The sequence below is a fragment of the Pyxicephalus adspersus genome, chromosome 5 (assembly GCF_032062135.1).
Source record: "Pyxicephalus adspersus chromosome 5, UCB_Pads_2.0, whole genome shotgun sequence".
In the NCBI taxonomy this organism is placed as follows: Eukaryota; Metazoa; Chordata; class Amphibia; order Anura; family Pyxicephalidae; genus Pyxicephalus; species Pyxicephalus adspersus.
In genome coordinates this window covers 129756966-129776984 of record NC_092862.1, presented here as the reverse complement: position 1 = coordinate 129776984, position 20019 = coordinate 129756966, and the positions used below count along the sequence as shown (strand labels likewise).

At 36.9% G+C, this 20019-nt stretch overlaps 1 protein-coding gene across 1 annotated transcript in view; it reads left to right on the top strand.

Moving 5' to 3' along the window:
* GAD2 (glutamate decarboxylase 2) overlaps positions 1–20019 on the top strand; it is a 70618-nt gene that overhangs the window by 32729 nt on the left and 17870 nt on the right. The window contains exons 6-11 of the mRNA XM_072412707.1: positions 640–752; positions 7201–7316; positions 11630–11709; positions 14881–14935; positions 16846–16962; positions 18153–18217. Coding sequence (XP_072268808.1) covers positions 640–752; positions 7201–7316; positions 11630–11709; positions 14881–14935; positions 16846–16962; positions 18153–18217 — 546 coding nt within the window. The remainder of the gene's footprint in view (positions 1–639; positions 753–7200; positions 7317–11629; positions 11710–14880; positions 14936–16845; positions 16963–18152; positions 18218–20019) is intronic.

The following is a 20019-nucleotide window of genomic DNA, read 5'->3' as shown; positions in this document are numbered from 1 at the left end:
CAATACCCAAAAGAGATGTGTGTGGTTATTAGCTAATGAAGGGGGGATCGTTGGTATTGGTTAAAGCCGGAGGGGGGGGGGTATTGTGTTTTTGGATAGGCTGCCAAGATCTGCCTTGCCACAGTCAAGAAGCTATAGGAGGGTGGTGGCCCTTTATTGTGACCCAACTTTTCAGTAACCACCCAAAAACATCCAGGGGGTTATTAAAAAGTGCTGGATGGTGCACTCAGCTAAAAGGGGCTCGGGAAACAGTGGACTTTTAGCACCCATCTGAACAATACATTTGATCCCTTCTTCAGACTTTGGTTGGTAATGTTTTGGTAATATTTATATAAGGCTGATATTTATCATTATGAAGTTTTTGGAGTCTATATACAAATGTTTTCATTTCCCCAAAACAGACATATATTTTATCTTGGATTCAATCAGAAAATAGCTAAATCAACTTTACTCATTATTTACACATTTTCTCATTGAATCTAGTGTGTACATTTTTGGTAGCAGTTAGGTGAATCTTGATTGAAAAAATTTATTAATTTTCTCCCTTGTATTTGGCTACCTTTGCCATGTCCTGAAACACAGGCATTATTTCTGGTTTACCATGTATAGAAGACTAATATTTGACTTTTCTTCTTTCAGGTTCACCTATGAAATAGCTCCAGTATTTGTATTGTTGGAATATGTCACATTAAAGAAAATGAGAGAGATGATTGGCTGGCCTGGGGGCAGCGGTGATGGAATATTCTCACCAGGTAAATTAATTGATAGGGCTTCACTTATTATCTTTTCTTATTTCTTTACATCTACAAATATATTTCATTTGCTGTATCGCCGAGTAGCAAAGTGTAATGCGGCTTTTTTTCCAGCCCTTGATGGTCCATGAATTTAATTCAGAGCGATGTATACAGTCCTTAAAGCAAGCTGCACATTACCACGAGCACAAATTGTGCTGTGTAGGACAAATAATCGAATGAGACATTTGCCTTGCAGTTCTAAATACTCGGAGTTCTACAGTGCAGCAAATAGAATCTGCAGAATCCCTGACTTCATTGTCCATAGGACGCCAGTACTACCCAGCTGAAGGAATAATCAAAGTGAATGTTAATCAATTCTGTTTAAGAGAAGTCTGCGCGTGCAGTGCAGAGATTAGAATGTCTGGTAATTATTGGGAAGGGAGCGTCCTCTTTTATTTATTTATTTTCCCACAAGATGCCTTATCAAATAATTCATCTATTCTAGGCTTGTTTTATTCTCCTTCTCTCTAGGCTCAAATCCACCCATCAATGCATTAGCTCTGTTGTGTGTCTAGGAAGCTTTGTATAGAAGCTTATTGTGTCTTGCTAAATATTAAATAAATTACAGAGACTTTCATGTATGATGGTGCAAGGGCATTTCAATTGTACTTTTTGGGATTATAAAATGTGCAATTGTGCTAATGGTTTTCTTTAAATATATGATTTTGACCTATCAGCCTCTTGAAGCCCCCTGTACAACAAAGCTTACATAGGGATGAGAGTAGTCAGTCAATTGTGCTTCAATGCTAATAGTATACTTATAGGAAAAAAGAGGAGAGTAAAAATGAGCTTATCAGTCGTATATATACAAAAGAATAAGAGAGAAGGTTTTTTTTTGGCAAACAAAAGTATTGTAATAAATATTACTCTTACAAATACCAATATATAACATATCAGTTCTGGTGAACCACCATAGGGCACTATACATACTGTACAGCATCTAGCACATAGTGAGCAAAGTTAGTTATACCTTGCTAGAGTATCAATTTCATATTTGACCATTTTTACTCAACACGTTTCGCCTGTTTTGGCTTCTTCAGGGGTAGCAACACATCAGCGAGTTTGTACCCATGCAGTTATAATATCTGGACATGAAAACATATATGTTGAAAATAATGTTAAAAATTGTATAATGGAGTTTAGTCAGAAATGCAAAATATTATTCAAAATGTGTATGATCAAAGCAACTCTGCCCCATATTTGGAGATAATAGCTAGACTTTTGTTAGATATGAAATAAACATAAAAATAATAAGAGCACACTGTTTTATAAAGGTGGAGGTTATGGAAGTGATTTACATGGTCTTTGATTGTGAGACTGGGTTCTGCTGGTGTAACAGGTATCAGAGAACTCCCAAAAAGTTTTATCATTGGGGGCACTATAGTGATAGTAGCTTGTATGGGGTATCCACAGAACATACACTGGAGAGCAAGCATATATACCACAAACTGTGGTGAGATCATCTAAAATAACTGGTTTCTCTTTCTATGGTACAGTCATAAGTTGAGACGTGTAAGGCTAGAACTGCACCAGTGATTTTAAAATTTTTAAAGTTTTACTGTTTTTTTTTTAAGTCAACTGAATAGGCCTCATGTGCAGATGAGAGCTTTAGGAGCTCAATCCTGCTATCACAATTGCACATGATTTTATAGCTAGCCACAGAAAATGATAGCTGAACAAATGGGTCCCTATGGAGCAATATACACAAGCAATATGCAGAAATATCCTGTAGCAAATATTTGTACATAAGTGGAAAACTGTAACTCATGTAAGACTAATTACTACTACAGGCCACACTTCTGTAGCATGCTCCATAGGGAACTAGTTTTATTTGCTTAACAATTATTTTCTGTAGCTAGTAATTAAAACAAAGCATTTTTATTAGTAGAATTGGGCCACTAGAATCTCCTGTGCAGTTCTATCCTATTTAGGTGAAAAGAAAAAATAGTTAAATCATTTAATTGGGAATCAATAAAAAAATGTTTGAAATTATCAGGTGTTACCCTTGAGTGTTGAAGAACTGCAGATAAAAAAAATATGTATTTTCCTCTGAAAGATCGGCGAAGCTGTGTGGCACGTCTGTGTACATTTCAGAATGGAATAAACTGAAATATGTAAAACACTTTCTTTATCTATCTGTGCATTTAGTTGTTTGGAATTGCTTAAAATAAAAATTTGCTCTGGGTTGGCCATATTCAATTATCATTCCTGTGTTCGGGCACTGTCCAGTGATGTAACATCTGATGTACTGCTTTGTGCATTGCCAGAAACGTAAATACATTCAAATATAGGGAATAGGAGTGAAAAGGAGCTCCAGCAAAAATACAAAATACTTTCTGACAGGCGTTACCATACATCCTTATAGTGCAGTTTGTTTAAATGAAATGCAAGGGAAGTAAACGCCAGCTAAATGGCCCAGGAAAGGAGCGGGTACGACTGTGCAAGATTGAAACGAAGGCTGGAGGTCAGTTTTGGCAATGTTTTTATTGCTGTATATTCTTATACCAGTGATGCCAGCAACTAATTTGGTTGTATGGGTGGCACAAAAAGAAAAACAGTAAATTATAAAATTTGGGAATTAGGCTTTTATTGCTTAAAATGTAACCACAGTCATCTTTTTAAAAAATCTTTATTTCCCATAGGGTAGATTTTTCATACCTCCCCCATTCTGTCTGACACCTATCATCTAGATAGTAAGGAAAGTGAAATTGCTCCATGTGTCCCCAGTGGGGGATTGCCCCTAACGTTCTGTTTGACACTCATAAAAACATACACCTCTGTAATGGTGACTCAGACAACAACACAAAGGGTAATAGGATAATCTAAGACTGTTCCACCTTGCCCAAAAATAGAGAAAAGGTTTCAGCTGGAATTGGTCTTTACCTATAATATATAAAAAAACAATCTAGCAAGCTTTTATATAACACATTAAGGTGGCGAGGGGGGAGTGTAACTTGTCTTAGTGCCCATCAGTACCTGACTGATCATTTGAGAAGGAGTGCTAAGTACCTGATCAATGCTGTAGAGAATATGGGCTGCACAATGTATTTGTATCCCTCTTGCTATGAAGGGCAGCCCATTTGCCATTGTGTTATGCTGGCATCTTTCCATGGGATTACAAAAAAAAAAAAATGGAAAAGATATTGGATCAAAACCAAGGGAACCAATAGCAAATAAGACAATCTGCCTGCAAAGCTTCCTTTTCATTACCATAACCCATCGCTCAATATTAGGTCACTATTAAAGTCTCTGTTGTTCTATTTCCATTTTTAATCAGCTCTCTGTGCAAACGTTTCTTCTGCATTACACAGTAACATTTTGCTCTCAGATGTAAGCAGATGATGTCCTAGGGACACCGCCCTATCATCCACAATGCTCAGTCATCTGTGTTCCTGAGAGTTCTTTAGAATATCAACTGAGCACCAATTACATGCATTTGAATATGTATGCCTGCAGGTCAGGCAAGATGGCAGTGCAATCAAACACTATTAATCAGGGGCAGCCACTTCTATATCCCTACCAGCAACGTGTGGCATTGTATTCAGATAACCGTAACATAGAGTCGTGATATGGAAGCCAAAAAGGAAATGTATAATTAGAAAAGCTGCATTTGTAGAAGACTCTGTCCAATCTGGATATCCATTCATTGTGACTTCCCTTCTAATACAAAACTATTTATCCTAATGCTTATGTCACAGCAAATTAAAAAATTAGTCACTTAACAAGAAAGTGGCATAGAGAAATGCTACAAAAAAAAAAAAACTACTTATCTGTAATATCTGGAAATTCCTGGGCACAGAGCCTCTGTATCATGCAAACCCAATTCTGTAAGAGTTTTGAGACTCTTTGAAGCTCTTTTTAATCATTATTGCCTATAGGTTATTGTTCAATAGACGATGCAACCTCATAAAAGCCATGAACACGAAGCAAACACCATGTTCATAAAAATTTTTATCAAATATCATAGAAAAACCTATGCATAAGTTGATCGTTCAAATGAACAGGGCCTGATTTACTCAAGCTCCCCAAGGCTGGAGAGGATACACTTTCATCAGTGAAGCTGGGTGATCCAGCAAACCTGGAATAGATCTGGTCCTTTCTAAGCTTGGGGAGCTTTATTAAATCAGACCCAATGAGCCTGATTTATTAAAGCTCTCCAAGGCTAAAGAGAATACACGTTCATCAGTGAAGCTGGATGAATGGATCTGGTCCAGGATTCAAAATGTTTGCTAGCAAATAGCAAATAATTTTGAAGAAACCCATTAAAGGTTTATTGGATCACCCAGGTTCACTGATGAAAGTGTATCCTCTCCAGCCTTAGAGAGCTTTAATATATCAGACCCACTGTGTGCCTGTCTAAATGTGATCTCAGGTAGCAAGAAAACCATGTAGCTAACTTTCCTACCAATCACATAGTGTTAGTTTGCAATACCATGCAGAGAACACTCCATGGGATACCACAGTTTTCAGATCAAAGTCTGCTTTTCATTAATGCTTGCAGAGCTCAATGTGGAGAAAAGCTGCAGAGTTCAGCAGAGAGGGAATAATGGTATACACTCTACATGAATTACGAATGGGTCCCTAAGTTTTTGCAAATACTTTTATGTATTAAAAATCTATTAAAAAGGATAACCTAAAAAAATGATTAAACTTAAAGAAATCAAAACAATAAAATGGAGATCCAGCTAAATTGTAAATAGGATGATATCGGTAAATGCTTTTTTGGCATTGAGAAGGTATAATGGTCATAAACAGATCACCCATGGCTGTCACTATGGGGGGAGTGATCAACTTTTAATTTCTGTATAGATAACCTTAATGTGCCACAGGTATGAATGAAAATAATGTAGCTGGGACAAGTGTGGACCTGCTAGTGAAATGTATGTAAAAGGCTAACACTTACTGTTGGGCCACCCTATTCTGCTCATTTCTGGTGTTGAAGAGCAATGATAACTAAAATATCTTCTACAGCCGACACAGGTAGCCTTTTTTAAATCATTAAAATTTAATAACTAGCTATAGAGTCTATTTAAATGATGAATTCTTTCCGGTTGCTTCGTTTTTAGCACTTTGCACACCATTAGGGATGGATAGGTTGAGACATTTTCATGAAAATAAAGCCTGACATGGACTCTTGTCCTTTTCTGCTCTTTAATAATAGAGCCTACACATAAATTGACTATTCCAATACAGTGTGTGTACCTGTCTTAATGTGATCTCAGAAAGAATAGAAAACACGTACCTAGCTTTTCTTTCCAATCGCATAGTATTCTTAGCAATATTATGCAAAGGACACTCCATGGGATACTGCAGGTTTCAGATCAAAGTCTGCTTTTCATTACACAGTTACAAAGTTAGTTAGGTTGAAAAAAAGACACAATTTCATCAAGTTCAACTACTTGGGAAATAAACATATCCCAGATGAAAAACCTATAGATATAGTTGATCCAGAGGAAGGCAAGAAAGCCCCTTATAATCCTGGTTCAATTCACTCCAACAGGGGAAAACAAATTCCTTCCTGATCCCGGCATCCAGATGTTCCTTAGATCAACAGTTTCTGTTGTCTTTCCTTTGATAACCAGTTATATTCTGTATATTGATCTTAGAGCTTACCATTAAGAAAAGGAACAGGCACAATATTATACTGTAAAGTTAAAAATGCCTTTGTTTTATGTGCATGAAAGTAACAAGTGAACACAGTTCTTACAGTATTTTTAAAGATTGTAATATTCTTAGTTTGCTATTCTGTGAAATAGTTTGCATAATTATCATGGTAAATACACTATATTGCCAAAAGTTTGGAAACCTGACCATCTGAAAACTGTGGACATCAATGTAGAATTGTCCCCTTGTTTGTGGCTAACAACTTCCAGTCTTCTTAAAAGACCCTGTGCCAAAGAAGCAAATATGAGGTCATTTATGGAAGCTGGATGGACAGATCTAACTTACAATCCATGTTCCAATTCACCCTGGCTCTGTGCAGGCCACATGAGGTCCTCTACAGCAAACTCATCAAACCATGTCTCAAAGGAGCTGGCTTTGGGCACAGGGTTACAGTCGTGCTGGAACAGAAAAGGTATTTTCCCCTAACTTTTCTCATAGGACTTTAGTGGCCTAAGTCTAAACTGTCTTTGTATTTTCTGATATTACCATGGCTTTTTACTGAAAACACCAGAATGCAAGAGTTTGTAAAAATGTCCATATATATTTGGTCATATATCCATAGTTTGGTTGGTCAGGTATCTACAAACATTTAGCCATGTAATGTTTTTACGAGGGGTAACTCTTCTGTATAGCATTGTCCTTTGACGTTACAGCAGAAAGTGCATTATTCCTAAACTTCAGTTTGTTGAACAATGTATTGACAATTCAATGGAAAATAACAATGTATTACTGTGGACTCCAGGTGGTGCCATATCTAACTTGTATGCTATGTTGATTGCACGTTTCAAGATGTTCCCAGAAGTTAAAGAGAAAGGAATGGCTGCAATCCCGAGACTGGTTGCCTTCACTTCAGAGCACGTATGTCTCTCTATTTATATCATTAACTTTATGATATGATTTTAGCATTTATTCACATGTCATGCCATATGCATTTGCAAAACTTCAGCCAATGCTTTTTTTTTTGTTATGATGAAATTTTTAACCTCCCTAGAGGTAACCCCGAGTGTGACTCAGGGTAGAAAAAAGTTGCTAAAAGTGGTAACCCCGAGTCACACTTGGGGTATGTAAACCTATGGGAAGGTTAGTAAATAGAGCGCTTACCTGATCTGCCGCCGTCCAGCGCCGCAATCTCTGTCTTCTTTCTTCTTCCTGCTTCTGAACACGATGAGTCACCGGGGAGTTCCCGATGACGTCAGTGCGTGTGTACGTTGCCGGAGGGGCAGGAAATTCAAAATCCATTTGTACTGCATTCAATACAAAATAACTGTATTGAATGCAATACATTGGATTTTTATGTGTAAAAGCAGTACAACAGTTCAAGAACATTTATTTTACAGTATATATAATAGTATGAGTTTAATGTGTATTTTTTTTTAATTTAAACAAATTAAAACATTTTTTTATAAATATATAGATTTTTTAATGTATTCAATTTATTGTTTTTACATGATTTTGTGTTTCAAACTTTATTATACTCATACTATTATATTATACTGTAAAATACATTTTCATGAAAAACAATGTACCGCTTTTAGACATATAAAACCGGAAAGAAATGAACTGCTAGGGAGGTTAAATGTTCATTTTCTTGCTGTCTGTGAATTTACCCTCACTATCTTTTCTGGTGACTCCAATATCAAATACAGAGAAATTGGGAAATTACCTAATATAGAACAAATACATAAGTAACAAACTGATAGAAGTTTTTGCCCTTTCCTGCTATATCTTATAAATAAAAAAATGAATGAAATTTAACTGTATTTTTGAAACAAGTAGTAGTTTTTATGGATTTCTATACATAAGTAAAAAAATGATTAATCCCTGCTACGCATTTGGAGGAAAAACATACATGCTTGCAGTCCTGCATATACATATATATATATATTGCTTTTTTCAACATTTGAAAACATGCTTTGGCAGTACTGCAGGAGAGTTTACTAATATCTATGACTGCTAGATTGAGCTTCAGTGGCAGGCAGTCTCTAAAAGTTATAGAGGCCAATAAATAAAAAGGTGGTCCTACAAGGTTCCAAAAAATGCAGTTATTTTATTACAATAATACTGCTGTTGGGTTCACCCCAATCTGACACTTTTATGAATGATTGCCAGTTCATCCACGAACCTGCAGTCTTACTAAGTACTGCTTTACCATTTATCCATGTTACTCCTGCAATCAGCATGCTCACGCCTTTACAGATCGCCAGATAAACTTCACCTCTTTGGTAGTTTTGTTGCCGCTGTAAAAAACCTGTGTAAGCTCCAAATTGAATTGTTAAAGCCATGGCCATGGACCTCTTCCTTTGTCCTATATGACAGTGATGAGCCAATCATTAGCACCCAGTGGGTCTTATATTTAACTATATCCACAGGTATTTTAGTGACTTTGGAGAGGGGCAAATAAAGATGAGTCGGGGGGAGCTAACTGACTCTAGTCCTTTGTTCTGTATGAGCAAAAGAATGGTTCCCTTTAAACCAGATGTTGCTAGTAATACAATACCAATCCTGAAAATCAAGCATAGACCAGGAACTCCATAAAGGCAATTTCCCTTTTCCACAAAAGATTTACTCATACCTATAACACCACTGTAAAATAAATAAGTGAGTTTTATTTGATTTAAAAATACATTTGCCTAACATGGTTTATGAATGTTGGAAATGAAAAGACTTAACAATTTCAAAAGTGACTGATATGAGTAGCGGAAGAAACAAAGAATGCTGAACTTCCCTGTTACCCCTATGGAATACCAATGGCTCTGATGGGTGGTATTTTTTTCCATTATGGCCCAATTTCTTACCGAAATACTGAGGGGAAAAAGTATGTATTAGGCTTCTTCCTCTCACACATAATAATCAAACCGAGATGGGTTGACACTTAGAAAGGAGCACTGAGAGAGGAGCAGTGACTCAACAAGCTCTCTGAATGGTACTTGTAATCACAGAGTTCTTGTTATATAAAATTGCAGGGCTGAAAGGATTCAGAGCTGCACTGACCTCAATTGCCATTTTACACTTCATTTACATAAGGCATTTTTAGCTTTCACCACGGTCGGTGCTGGGGTTTCTGCAAGGATCACACTATACAATCTCTAAATGCTGAAAATTATCACATCATCATTATTTGTTGTAATTATCTGTGGCAATGGAGCAGTAAAAATGTGGTTCAAAAGCCTCAAAGTTTGAAGTATTAAAAGTTTCTAAAATGTATAGAGTCATGTGTGAACCATTAGGATTTGAGAATTTAAGATTGAAACTCATGACATCTATGATTTAGTTATTTTGTCACATAAAATACTATGGTAAAAAAACATATATGGAGCAGTAAAATTAATCACCTATGGGACTTGTGTATGAAAGTACTTGATAAATTAAAGTGCCAATCTGGAGGTGGGAAACAATAAATCATAGGGCGCTAATTCTGTAAAGAAAAGTAATGGCTTTTTAGAACAATTGTCATTTGTATTCCATCATTTCCATCACAATTTCCAAAAAAAACGCATGTAAGATGGTAGCCGGAGCTGTTCACCCTATTCCAATATGCCCCTATAGGGAAAGCTGCATCTTTAATCGCTGTTTAAAAAACAAAATTCTATACCTTAGTAATCATTAATGTGAATAGATAACTCATGCAGCATTGTGCAACATAACCAATGATAATGTACTTTTGATAATCCTTCTCTCTATTTAATTACTGTCTCCTTGTTTTTTGTATAGACTCGGAAATGAAAATATCTTTTTCCAAACAATTATAATATACTGCCCCCCACTATTGTTTCCATTTCCATTTCCCATTACCTGCCTATAGCACACATGATAAAACCAATACCCTTCACTGATATAATTCATAATGTATTTTCACCTGACAACCCAACCTCCAGTGCCTTAATTTATCTTGTATACCCTGGAACCACAATCGCTGATACAGCCCCTTTAAAAATCTTTTTACTTGTGGGTATAAGACAGTCTGTGGAGGCGGAAAACTCCATGTGTTAAAGTGATCTAGTACATTCATTATGCAGGGCATAAATTACTTTTTAACCCCTTTACCTCCACAGCTGCAAATACTCACCATTTTACCACTTCCATACTACAGGTAGTCCACGGGTTATATACGAGATAGGGACTGTAGGTTTGTTCTTATGTTGAATTTGTATGTAAGTCAGAATAGGTACATTATTTTAATAAATGCAATTAGGACAGATGTTTGTCTCAACATATTATTAGGCAGGGTGGTGTCAGTTACTGTATAAAATCCTCACTGTGAGTTAATAAAAAAAAAACAAAAAAAAAAAAAAAATCTTTATGAAGCCTAGACATTCATTAACTTCTGGAGCAAGCTGTGCTTTGATATGCAAAAAGAAACAACTGCAGAGTTTGTGGGGGTCATTAAAGAGTTACAAGATGTTACAGATCAGATCAGCTCTTAAGATCACCCACAACATCAGCTGTGTTTAGCAAAAGATTTCTTCTAGGAGTCATGCAAACTGTCCCCTCCCCTCATCCAGCCTCTGTCCTGCACACCAGCAAGCAGGGAAGCCCCGTTTGTATCTAGGAGGCGTCCGTATGTCGGATGTCCTTAACTCAGGGACTACCTGTACTATGGTTGGCTTCTGGGAGTAAAAAGCAAAATATGGAGAACACTGCTAAATTTTGTTTCCAGGGGCATATGTTTCCAAACCTTCTTATGTCTTTCAGACCATGTCCACCTTTTTTTCTGCTCTATTATATTTTGCACAAAATTTGGACAAACTCTCATTGGGGTGCTCTAGAAAAATTAAAATTGAAAACAAAAACCAAGAAAATAACTTTTCAACTATACCTTATTGCTCTACATTTTCCCTGGGCTCCTCTTACAGTTATGTGCCCGAAATTATTCCATATATTCAGGAATCTGTGCTTGATTTATACATTTGATAGTATTGTAGAATAATACATTTTGAACCAACAAACATAAGATCATTGTAAGTTACTGTCACAAACTGCAGGATAATTCTTTTTTTATATGTATTTTATTTAGCAAGATAGTCATGCAAACAATTGTTCTTCCCAAGATGTTCTAAGACATAATCAGTCCAGTGTACCTTGAAAAAACAATTTAAACCTGAAGCTAATAAATGCTATAAAAACCTACAAAATGTACTGATTTAATCGTAATTCCATATGCTCTCTTTCAGAGTCACTTTTCAGTAAAGAAGGGAGCTGCTGCCTTGGGTATTGGCACCGACAGTGTGATCCTTATCAAATGCGATGAAAGGTACGCAGGAATTTCTAAATGTAATTTAACATCAAAGATTAGAGCTTGAGTCATTCGCTGATTTAGGTCACCAAAACACGACACGTAGAGCAAAATGAGCAGTCACCAAATGTAATCTGTGTGTTGGCGTTTACTGCTATATAATAGGGTGACCTCAATTCACCTGAACTTGTCAAGTGTATTCAAACATGACATTGTGAACGTGATACACAGGTATATAGTCATTGAGGGTAAAGAACCATACCAAGTCCATTAAGTTTGGTCCCTTTTTGTAAGAAAAACACAAAAGAAATCTCAAATAGAGTTAGATTAGTTCTAATATTATGTGTTGTGATTCTTTATCTTTAAAGAGTTTTTGTTCTTTCAAGGAGAGGAGATTCAACTCTCATTTTACATTTGTTGTTTACAGATCTCAATAGCTTTGTATCATACACACACAAAAAGATCATGTGATTTATATCCCCTCCTTTTTCTCTGCTGCTTCATCTGTTTATTTACAACTGTTTTATCTGGACTCATTTTACTATGGGCATAAATTAGGAGTTGGTCTCCTACCCCGTCTTTAACAGCCTCTCCCCTATAATGAGGGATTTCAACAAGATTTATTGGGGTGTCTTTAGGAATTAGTTCCCATTCTGTCTCAATAGCATTGTGAAGATTGGGTACGGTTGTTGGAGAAGAAGACCTCAGTATTCCAACTCATCCTAAAGGTGTTCAACAGAGTTGAGGTCAGGGCCGTGTGAAAGATACTCCAATTCCTCCACGTTGAACTCTTTAAACTTTTATTGGTGTGGCTTTGTGGAACTGAACTCAGTAAGGTCAAGGGGTGTCCATGTCTTTTTGTGGGTATATTGTAGTTCCTGAATACATCATGTCTTACATGTATTTCTTAAGCAAACATTTTTTTAAAAGAAAAAGATAAAAGTAAGATAAAAATGATGCAAACTAATACACTTTACTTTGAAAGTGAGACAGGCAATACATTTTTTCATATTGATAATACACCAGAAATACAGGTACCATGTGGTGGTTCAAGCATCTTTGTTAATCCTTGAATTTTGTACCGGTTGCCTGAAATCATGGTGGAACTCAGATCTCTAGACTCAATTCCTGCTCCTACATGGGATAAAATCTTTCAAGATACTGCAGGTTCTCACTATTAATCAGTCCAGTCCGAGGGCCATAACATTTAGTGAGGGTTCTTATATTAGACCTTCAATAGGGTGCATTGTGACTTAGCTCTGGAACAAGGCCTTATCCCAAGTTAGAGCAAATTATTATTATTAAATAGGATTTATATAATGCCAACAAACTACGCAGCACTGTACATTAAATAGGGGGTTGAAAATGACAGACAGATACAGACAGTGACACAGGAGGAGGAGAGGACCCTGCCCTGAGGAGCTTACAATCTAGGAGGTGGGGGAAGTAACACACAATAGGAGGGGAGATATATAGTGGTGGGAGATAGTGACGGTTTCAAAAGACAGAAGAAGACCGGTAGGCAAGTTTTTTTTACCAGGCAAGAAATGTAACAGAGACAAGAATTGTGGAGGGATTTGAAGGCAAAGCACAGGAGCTTGAATTTGATTCTAAGGTGAAATGGAAGCCAATGTAGAGAACTACAAAGAGATGCAGCGGAAGAGGAGCAGCGGGAAGGATGGATGAGTCTGGCTGCAGCATTCATAATAGATTGTAGAGGAGAGAGTCGGGTTAGTGGAATACCAGAGAAGAGGAGGTTACAGTAGTCCAGACGAGAGATGATAAGAGCCTGTACAAGGGTTTGGTGGTCTCTGGGGACAGGTAGGGGTGGATTTTGGAGATGTTGTGTAGGTGAATGTGGCAGGACTTGGAAATGTCCCGCTGGAGCAGATTAGAGCAGATTTGAAGGGTCCTTTGTGTAGTTGGTGCCCAAAAGGTATGAGCAAATCTGCCTGGGTATGGTTGTTAAACTTTATAGCTTTTTCAGTTCTGGTACTTCTAAAAGGAAGAATTTTTAATTTCAATAATTACTGATTTGGCAGGTATCCTGGTCTAATATCAGTACTAATTTACTATACAGTGTATTTTTGCATATTTATCCCAAATGCATTTGTATAATAGGTTTACTTGCCTTTTTAAAAACGACCTTTTTCACTGTTGATTGCTGGAGGATATTTAATAGATGTTTATCTGATCTTTGAATGTGATTTTTACAGAGTATATGTGTGCTGTAATAATTTATTACATTTTATGTACAAATGTGTGGGTTCTTCTTCTATGTGTTAGAAAGCAAAACTATAATTACTAAATAATTTTGTTTTCATTTAGTAATGATAGTGTTCTGAATATAGAAAAGAAATAAAGCAAACTCACTGTACTGTCCATTAAACAGAATCCTATACAATAAGCCTAATGACAAAATATAGATGCCATGTACCTGACTATAAAAAGGACAAAGTATAGAAAAAAAATCAAATTTGTATTTAGCTGTCTGCATAAAATTCAAGTTTAAACTGTGTTGATAGACCATTTTTTTCGGTCTATCAACACACACAAACAATTTTTGTTAGTTTAGAATAAACCAATTGGAAGCCCAATCATTAAAGTAGATTGTGCATCAAAATGAGGGAAAGTTTTACCTCTCAAATAATAGAGAGGCAGTTTCAGATTTTCCCTTTAACTATTGTTAGGTTTCCCCTGTATGACTTATATTGGTGTTTCCTTTTGAAAATGTCCCCTCACTTCCTATTCCAGTGATAACAGTAAAATTTTGACTTTGCCATCACTGAGACCTTCTGTCCCTGCAGCAAAGGTAACAGGACAAATAGAAAGGGCAAATCCCCCAAGCAGGGGCACAGAAAGTATTACAAATCTAATTCTCCTCTACTCTATCCAAAAATAAAAAAGAAAGTTTGAGCTAGGTATACATTACTAAGCATGTTTATGATTAGTTAATAGCATAATAATCAGAGACTAATGTACCTATTATCCCCTATGCACTGCCGCCAAAGGTTTTATAGTATGTTGTTATAAACATCTAACAAGACTTTGAAGTTGTAACCTGCTTATTTTTAGCAATGTGACAGAAATTACAATAAGCCACATCATCCGCTGGTATTATATTCTTATGATTTGGCAAAGGGAGATACACGCATTGGAAAATATTTACTTTTATGCTCCTAATTACAGGGGGAAAATGATCCCGTCGGAGCTTGAAAGGAGAATCATCGAAGCCAAGCAGAAAGTATGGACCATTCATTCCTTGTTAATGTTCCACTGCATCATTATTTATAGCACGATAGGTTGTGGCCATTAAAATCTTGGGTTGTAGGAACATGTGGTGGTGTCTGAAATGTGTAGGATAAATCATAGAATGCATGGCTGGTTTATAATGAATACTAAGGTTACCTTCGTGACCTCCGACTCCTGACTTTCAGGATCCAGAGTCAGACTCAGATGCAGCTATAAATCTTTCATAGCATGGCCTGCATAATGATAGGCATATAGATACACTTTGTGTGAGATGGGCATAAGAAGTACAACATTGTAGTTCTGCTGTTCATCCATTACTGCAGTGCAGCATCACACTTCTTATGCTGGTAATCTGGTAATTTGAGAATCATGATGTAGGGGAACTATGCTTTGCAGGCTCCTACTATTATAAAAAAAAAGTCTTCTGTAGGTATTAGCAAAGTGATTTGGGCAAAATTCATTTTGACTCATTTAGCCGCTTAGGCAAAGTTTGTAGTAAAGCAAAACGAATCCCTGCTTTTTATTATTATTAATAATATTATTATTATTATTATTATTATTAATAATAAACCGGATTTATAAAGCGCCAACATATTACGCAGGCCTGTACATTAAATAGGGCTTTACTCAACTATCCCTGTTGCCTCACGGGGCACCACCTTAATTCTTCTTTCTTTCCTTCCTCCAATTGCGCAGCCATTCTTCCAATCCTGGAACGCACAGCGGAGGCTGGGAATGCACATGCGCAGCACAGCCCTTTTGATAGGAACCAGGAGCGATTAGGCAGATCAGAGGGATAATTTCAGAAGGGACATCGCCTGTCCCTTTCTGCATTTATGACCTGCCTGATCATAATTAAAAGTGGAACTTTTAATGGTCCAAATATTCGTCCCGGAGCCAGCTACGGATGCCGCCATCTTCTGCTCTTCTTTCTGGTTCTTCATCCTAAGTCACCTGACCCAGGCACGAGCTCGGCTGATGTAGGATAAAATAAAAATTTGTCGATCTCCCCGCGCATGCGTGAGATCTGCAAATTTTTTTGTTTGAGCAAAAAGGCTCCTTCTTCTCGGCATGCGCAAAAGGAGCATCCAAGAGCCTCGTGGGATGCCTGACGTAGGTATCCCGGGAGGCTTTGAGCTCCCATTCCTTCTCGATCGCATATATTTGATTAAATTTTACTTTTAATGGAGTTAAGGATGAGGACTCCTTTGGCCCAGGTTCAGGATTGTATTAAAATGAAGCTTTCATAATTCACCAGAGCCAAAGAAAACCCATTTACCCTTAAAACAATCAAAATCATATTACCCGACCGACGTCACCAAAAATGGCAAAAATTAACAGAAATCTTTCAACTGGCAATAAAATTACAGATAAATAAAAAGTTAAATGTTGTACACTCCTGTAAAAAATATATGTGCTTTGAATTCCTTATAGCCACCAATCAAATTTAAATCAAATAAAATGTGACTGATAATACAGAAAACAGAGAATACAATTACATAACCAAGGTTTTAAACATTCCATGACATATAGATATTCTTATTCCTCGTGTGGCTTTTTAGTTTCTGACTGGAGTGTTTTATGCAAAACTGAGATTACCATGAAATTTCTGGCTAGAGGATAGCTAGAATGCATACCTGACAGTTGTAAATAAAGTAGACATTCAGTCTTCAAATATTCAGTCTTTGGAAGTTTTAGTTTAGGTCCTGTAATCACCCACTGGCCCAAGTAAGTTTGATTGATAAGGGAAAATTTCAAATATTAAGGGGAACATTTAGGCTATGTTTATATCATTTGTAATAAAAGCACAAGAGCTGGAGTGACCAATACATTCAATATCTTTTTTTTAATAAACATATGTTATCACTATCTGGAAATAATACTCTTTGTTTTCTTTTGCAGGGATTTGTTCCATTCTTTGTCAGTTCTACCGCAGGTACCACTGTTTATGGTGCTTTTGACCCTCTTGTTGCAATATCTGATATTTGCAGAAAATACAAGATATGGATGCACGTTGATGTGAGTATTTGTGTGTTTGTCTTTCCTATTAGAATGAAAAAAGATTGGTGCTTGGTGGAGTTGTGTATAGTCCTTCCCTCGTCCTATTGTGCATTAATCCTTCTGCTAAATCCTGTCCCTTGTCTGCTAAAATCCAGATTCATTTTCCCTTCACCTTAACCCTGCCCCATTTCTGCTAAAAGTCGGATCCTTTAATCCCTTTTCCTAAGCCTTCCCCCTTTTCTGCTAAAAGCCCAATCTCTCAATCCCTTTACCAAAGCCCTGCCCTTTCTGCTAAAAGCCTGAAAACTAAAATTTGAAAGCATTAAAGGGTCCTGTAGTGTGAAGTATGTTTTTACACTTTGAGCTCCTCCATCCTGACATACAAATGGACTTTTTATACAGCTCTTTAACCTTCTGAGCGGTAACCCCGAGTGTGGCTCAGGGTAAAAAAAAACAGCTGATAGCAGTAACCCCAGGCCACACTCGGGGTAGCTAGAAAAAATAAAGAATAAAGACTTAACTGGTCTCACCGGTGTGCTTCAGTGTCCTGCTCGTCCATTCCCATCCACTGGCCGCGTCCTCTTCCTTTGATCGGTCCCCAGGCAGCTCCCGGTGACGTCAGTGGGTCCATCAGTGCGTGCATCAGTGCGTGCGAGGGAGCGTGGCGGGAATTTCAAATTATTTTGTATTGGATTCAATACAAAGTAATCATTATATATATATTTGCTACTGTACAGGTATATTACAGGTTTCAGTATTTTTGATTTATTTATGCACCCTTGTTTTAACATATGTTTGTGTTTTTTATTTAAAGTTTACTAATAAATGTATTACATTGATTAAATATTGGACATATTTCAGTGAGTTATGCCTAAGAATTACAGGCCTACAATGTAAAATATATTTTATTGAAAGACAATGTACCACTTTAAGACATACAAACTCCAGACACAAATTAACCACCCAGGACGTTACATAATACACAGATATTTCAAGTATGGTTACACGAGATGGTAAAACTGTTCGGCAGAAAGCCAAGCATGCACTTGCATCAATGCATAAGTGCAGGATATTCTTCTCGATAATAAACTAGGGAGAATGTTTTGGGAAGAAATGAATACTTGTGTCTTGTATTCCTCTAGCAGCAGGTAAAGGTTATGAAGCGTTTACATAAAAGGCGCTTAAAATTTTGCTTTCCTCTCTTGCAGGCTGCATGGGGTGGAGGACTGCTGATGTCAAGGAAACACAGATGGAAGTTAAATGGTGCTGACAGGTGAGAGCCATTTGTTTGTCCGTGTCAGGCACATTTTCATACTTTAGATGACCGTAGAAACAGACACACAGGCGGGGAGAGAAAGGACTGACTTATTTCCTTCGGCAACTTCCAGTTTGTTCACATCACCGGGTGAAAGAAGCATTGCTATGACATTTCCCCTGGCCAACCCAACACTGTCTTTATAGTCTGACTTTCTCTCTATGCACTGATTTGGAAGCAGAAATAATTGTGTAAAGAGTTCCAGCCTAAAAAATACAACTCCATTGCACACTATCGGCAGGAAAACTGACCCACATAAGTTACCAATTGTAGGCAAATAAGTGAGGTTTCTTCCAATTGCAATACAGGTATTTCAAAACTGCAATCTGATTTTCAACTGATTTATTTAACTATTTAAAATGACTAAAAAATATTATATCTTAATACAACATGTTTTCATTACTAAATCTCAAAAACTACATACAGAAAGTCCCCAAGTTAAGGACATTTGACATACAGACAACTACTAGATACGAACAGGGCTTCCCTGCTCCCTGGTGTGCAGAACAGAGGCTTGAAGGGGAAGGGTTGGTTTGCATGACTTGCAGAAGAAATCTTTTGCTAAACACAGCTGATGTTGTGAGTGATCTTAAGAGCTGAGCTGATGCGTAACATCTTGTAACTCTTTAATGACCAAGGAAAACTCTGCAGTTGTTTCTTCTTGCATATCAAAACACAGATTGCTCTAGAAATTAATGAATGTCTAGGCTTCACAAAGTTTTTTTTTTTGTTTTTTTTGTTTTGTTTGTGATTAACTTACAGTGAGGATTTTATACAGTAACTGACACCATGCTGCCTAATAATATGTTGAGACAATCATCTGTCCTAATTGCTTTTAATAAAATATTGTACCTGTTCCAACTTACATACAAATTCAACTTAAGAACAAACCTACAGTCCCTATCTCGTATGTAACCCAGGGAACACATGTATTGAAATTACAGTCAATAAAATACTAAACCACCAATATTAGAATAAAAATCTTGAACAGGTACTGTCGTACTACACCTGGAATCTATGGATAACTTTTAAAGTGGACTGGGCACTGGGCGCTGCCATCTCTTTCCTCCTTCTTCTTACGTCACCCAATCTCACACTGTGCAGGCATGAGATCAGGTGATGTGCCTTTGTAAAAGTGTGAATGAAAAGTGCCAATCTCACTTCACATGCATGCGATCAGCACCTATTTTATGAACCAGGAAAGCCCCTTCTGCGCACGCTCGATATTAGGCAGCCCAAAAGAAGAAGCCCGTAGCCTCCAGAGATACATACGTATGTATCCCAGGAGGTTGCAATTTTCCCATTTAATCTTTACCGACACGCTGGTGACTAGAGGAGGTCCTCACTTTCAAATTTAAAAAAAAAAAATACAAAAAACAAAGTAAATGTGTAATTTTTAAAAGAAATTACCATTTTTTTATATGATGTGAAAAAATGTGGTTACAGGTCTGCTTTTTATTTAGTTCAGAAAAAAACAACAAGCCAAACACAGATTTCCACAAGAAGGTAAATAAATGTAAAAAAAATTCAATATATGCATATTTGAAAAAATATATATTTTGTGAAGAAACATTTTCACTGCAGTATAGACAGTGTTGAAACCTTTCTGCAGCAATAATCTAGGCTGCACACTGAAGACCCAAATTATACATCATTATTGTTAATATGACCCAATTGGGGATGGTAATTGCTCTACCACCCAGGGATTAAAGCTTCAGAAGTATGGAGATGATCTCTGACATACATCAGCACTGAAATTG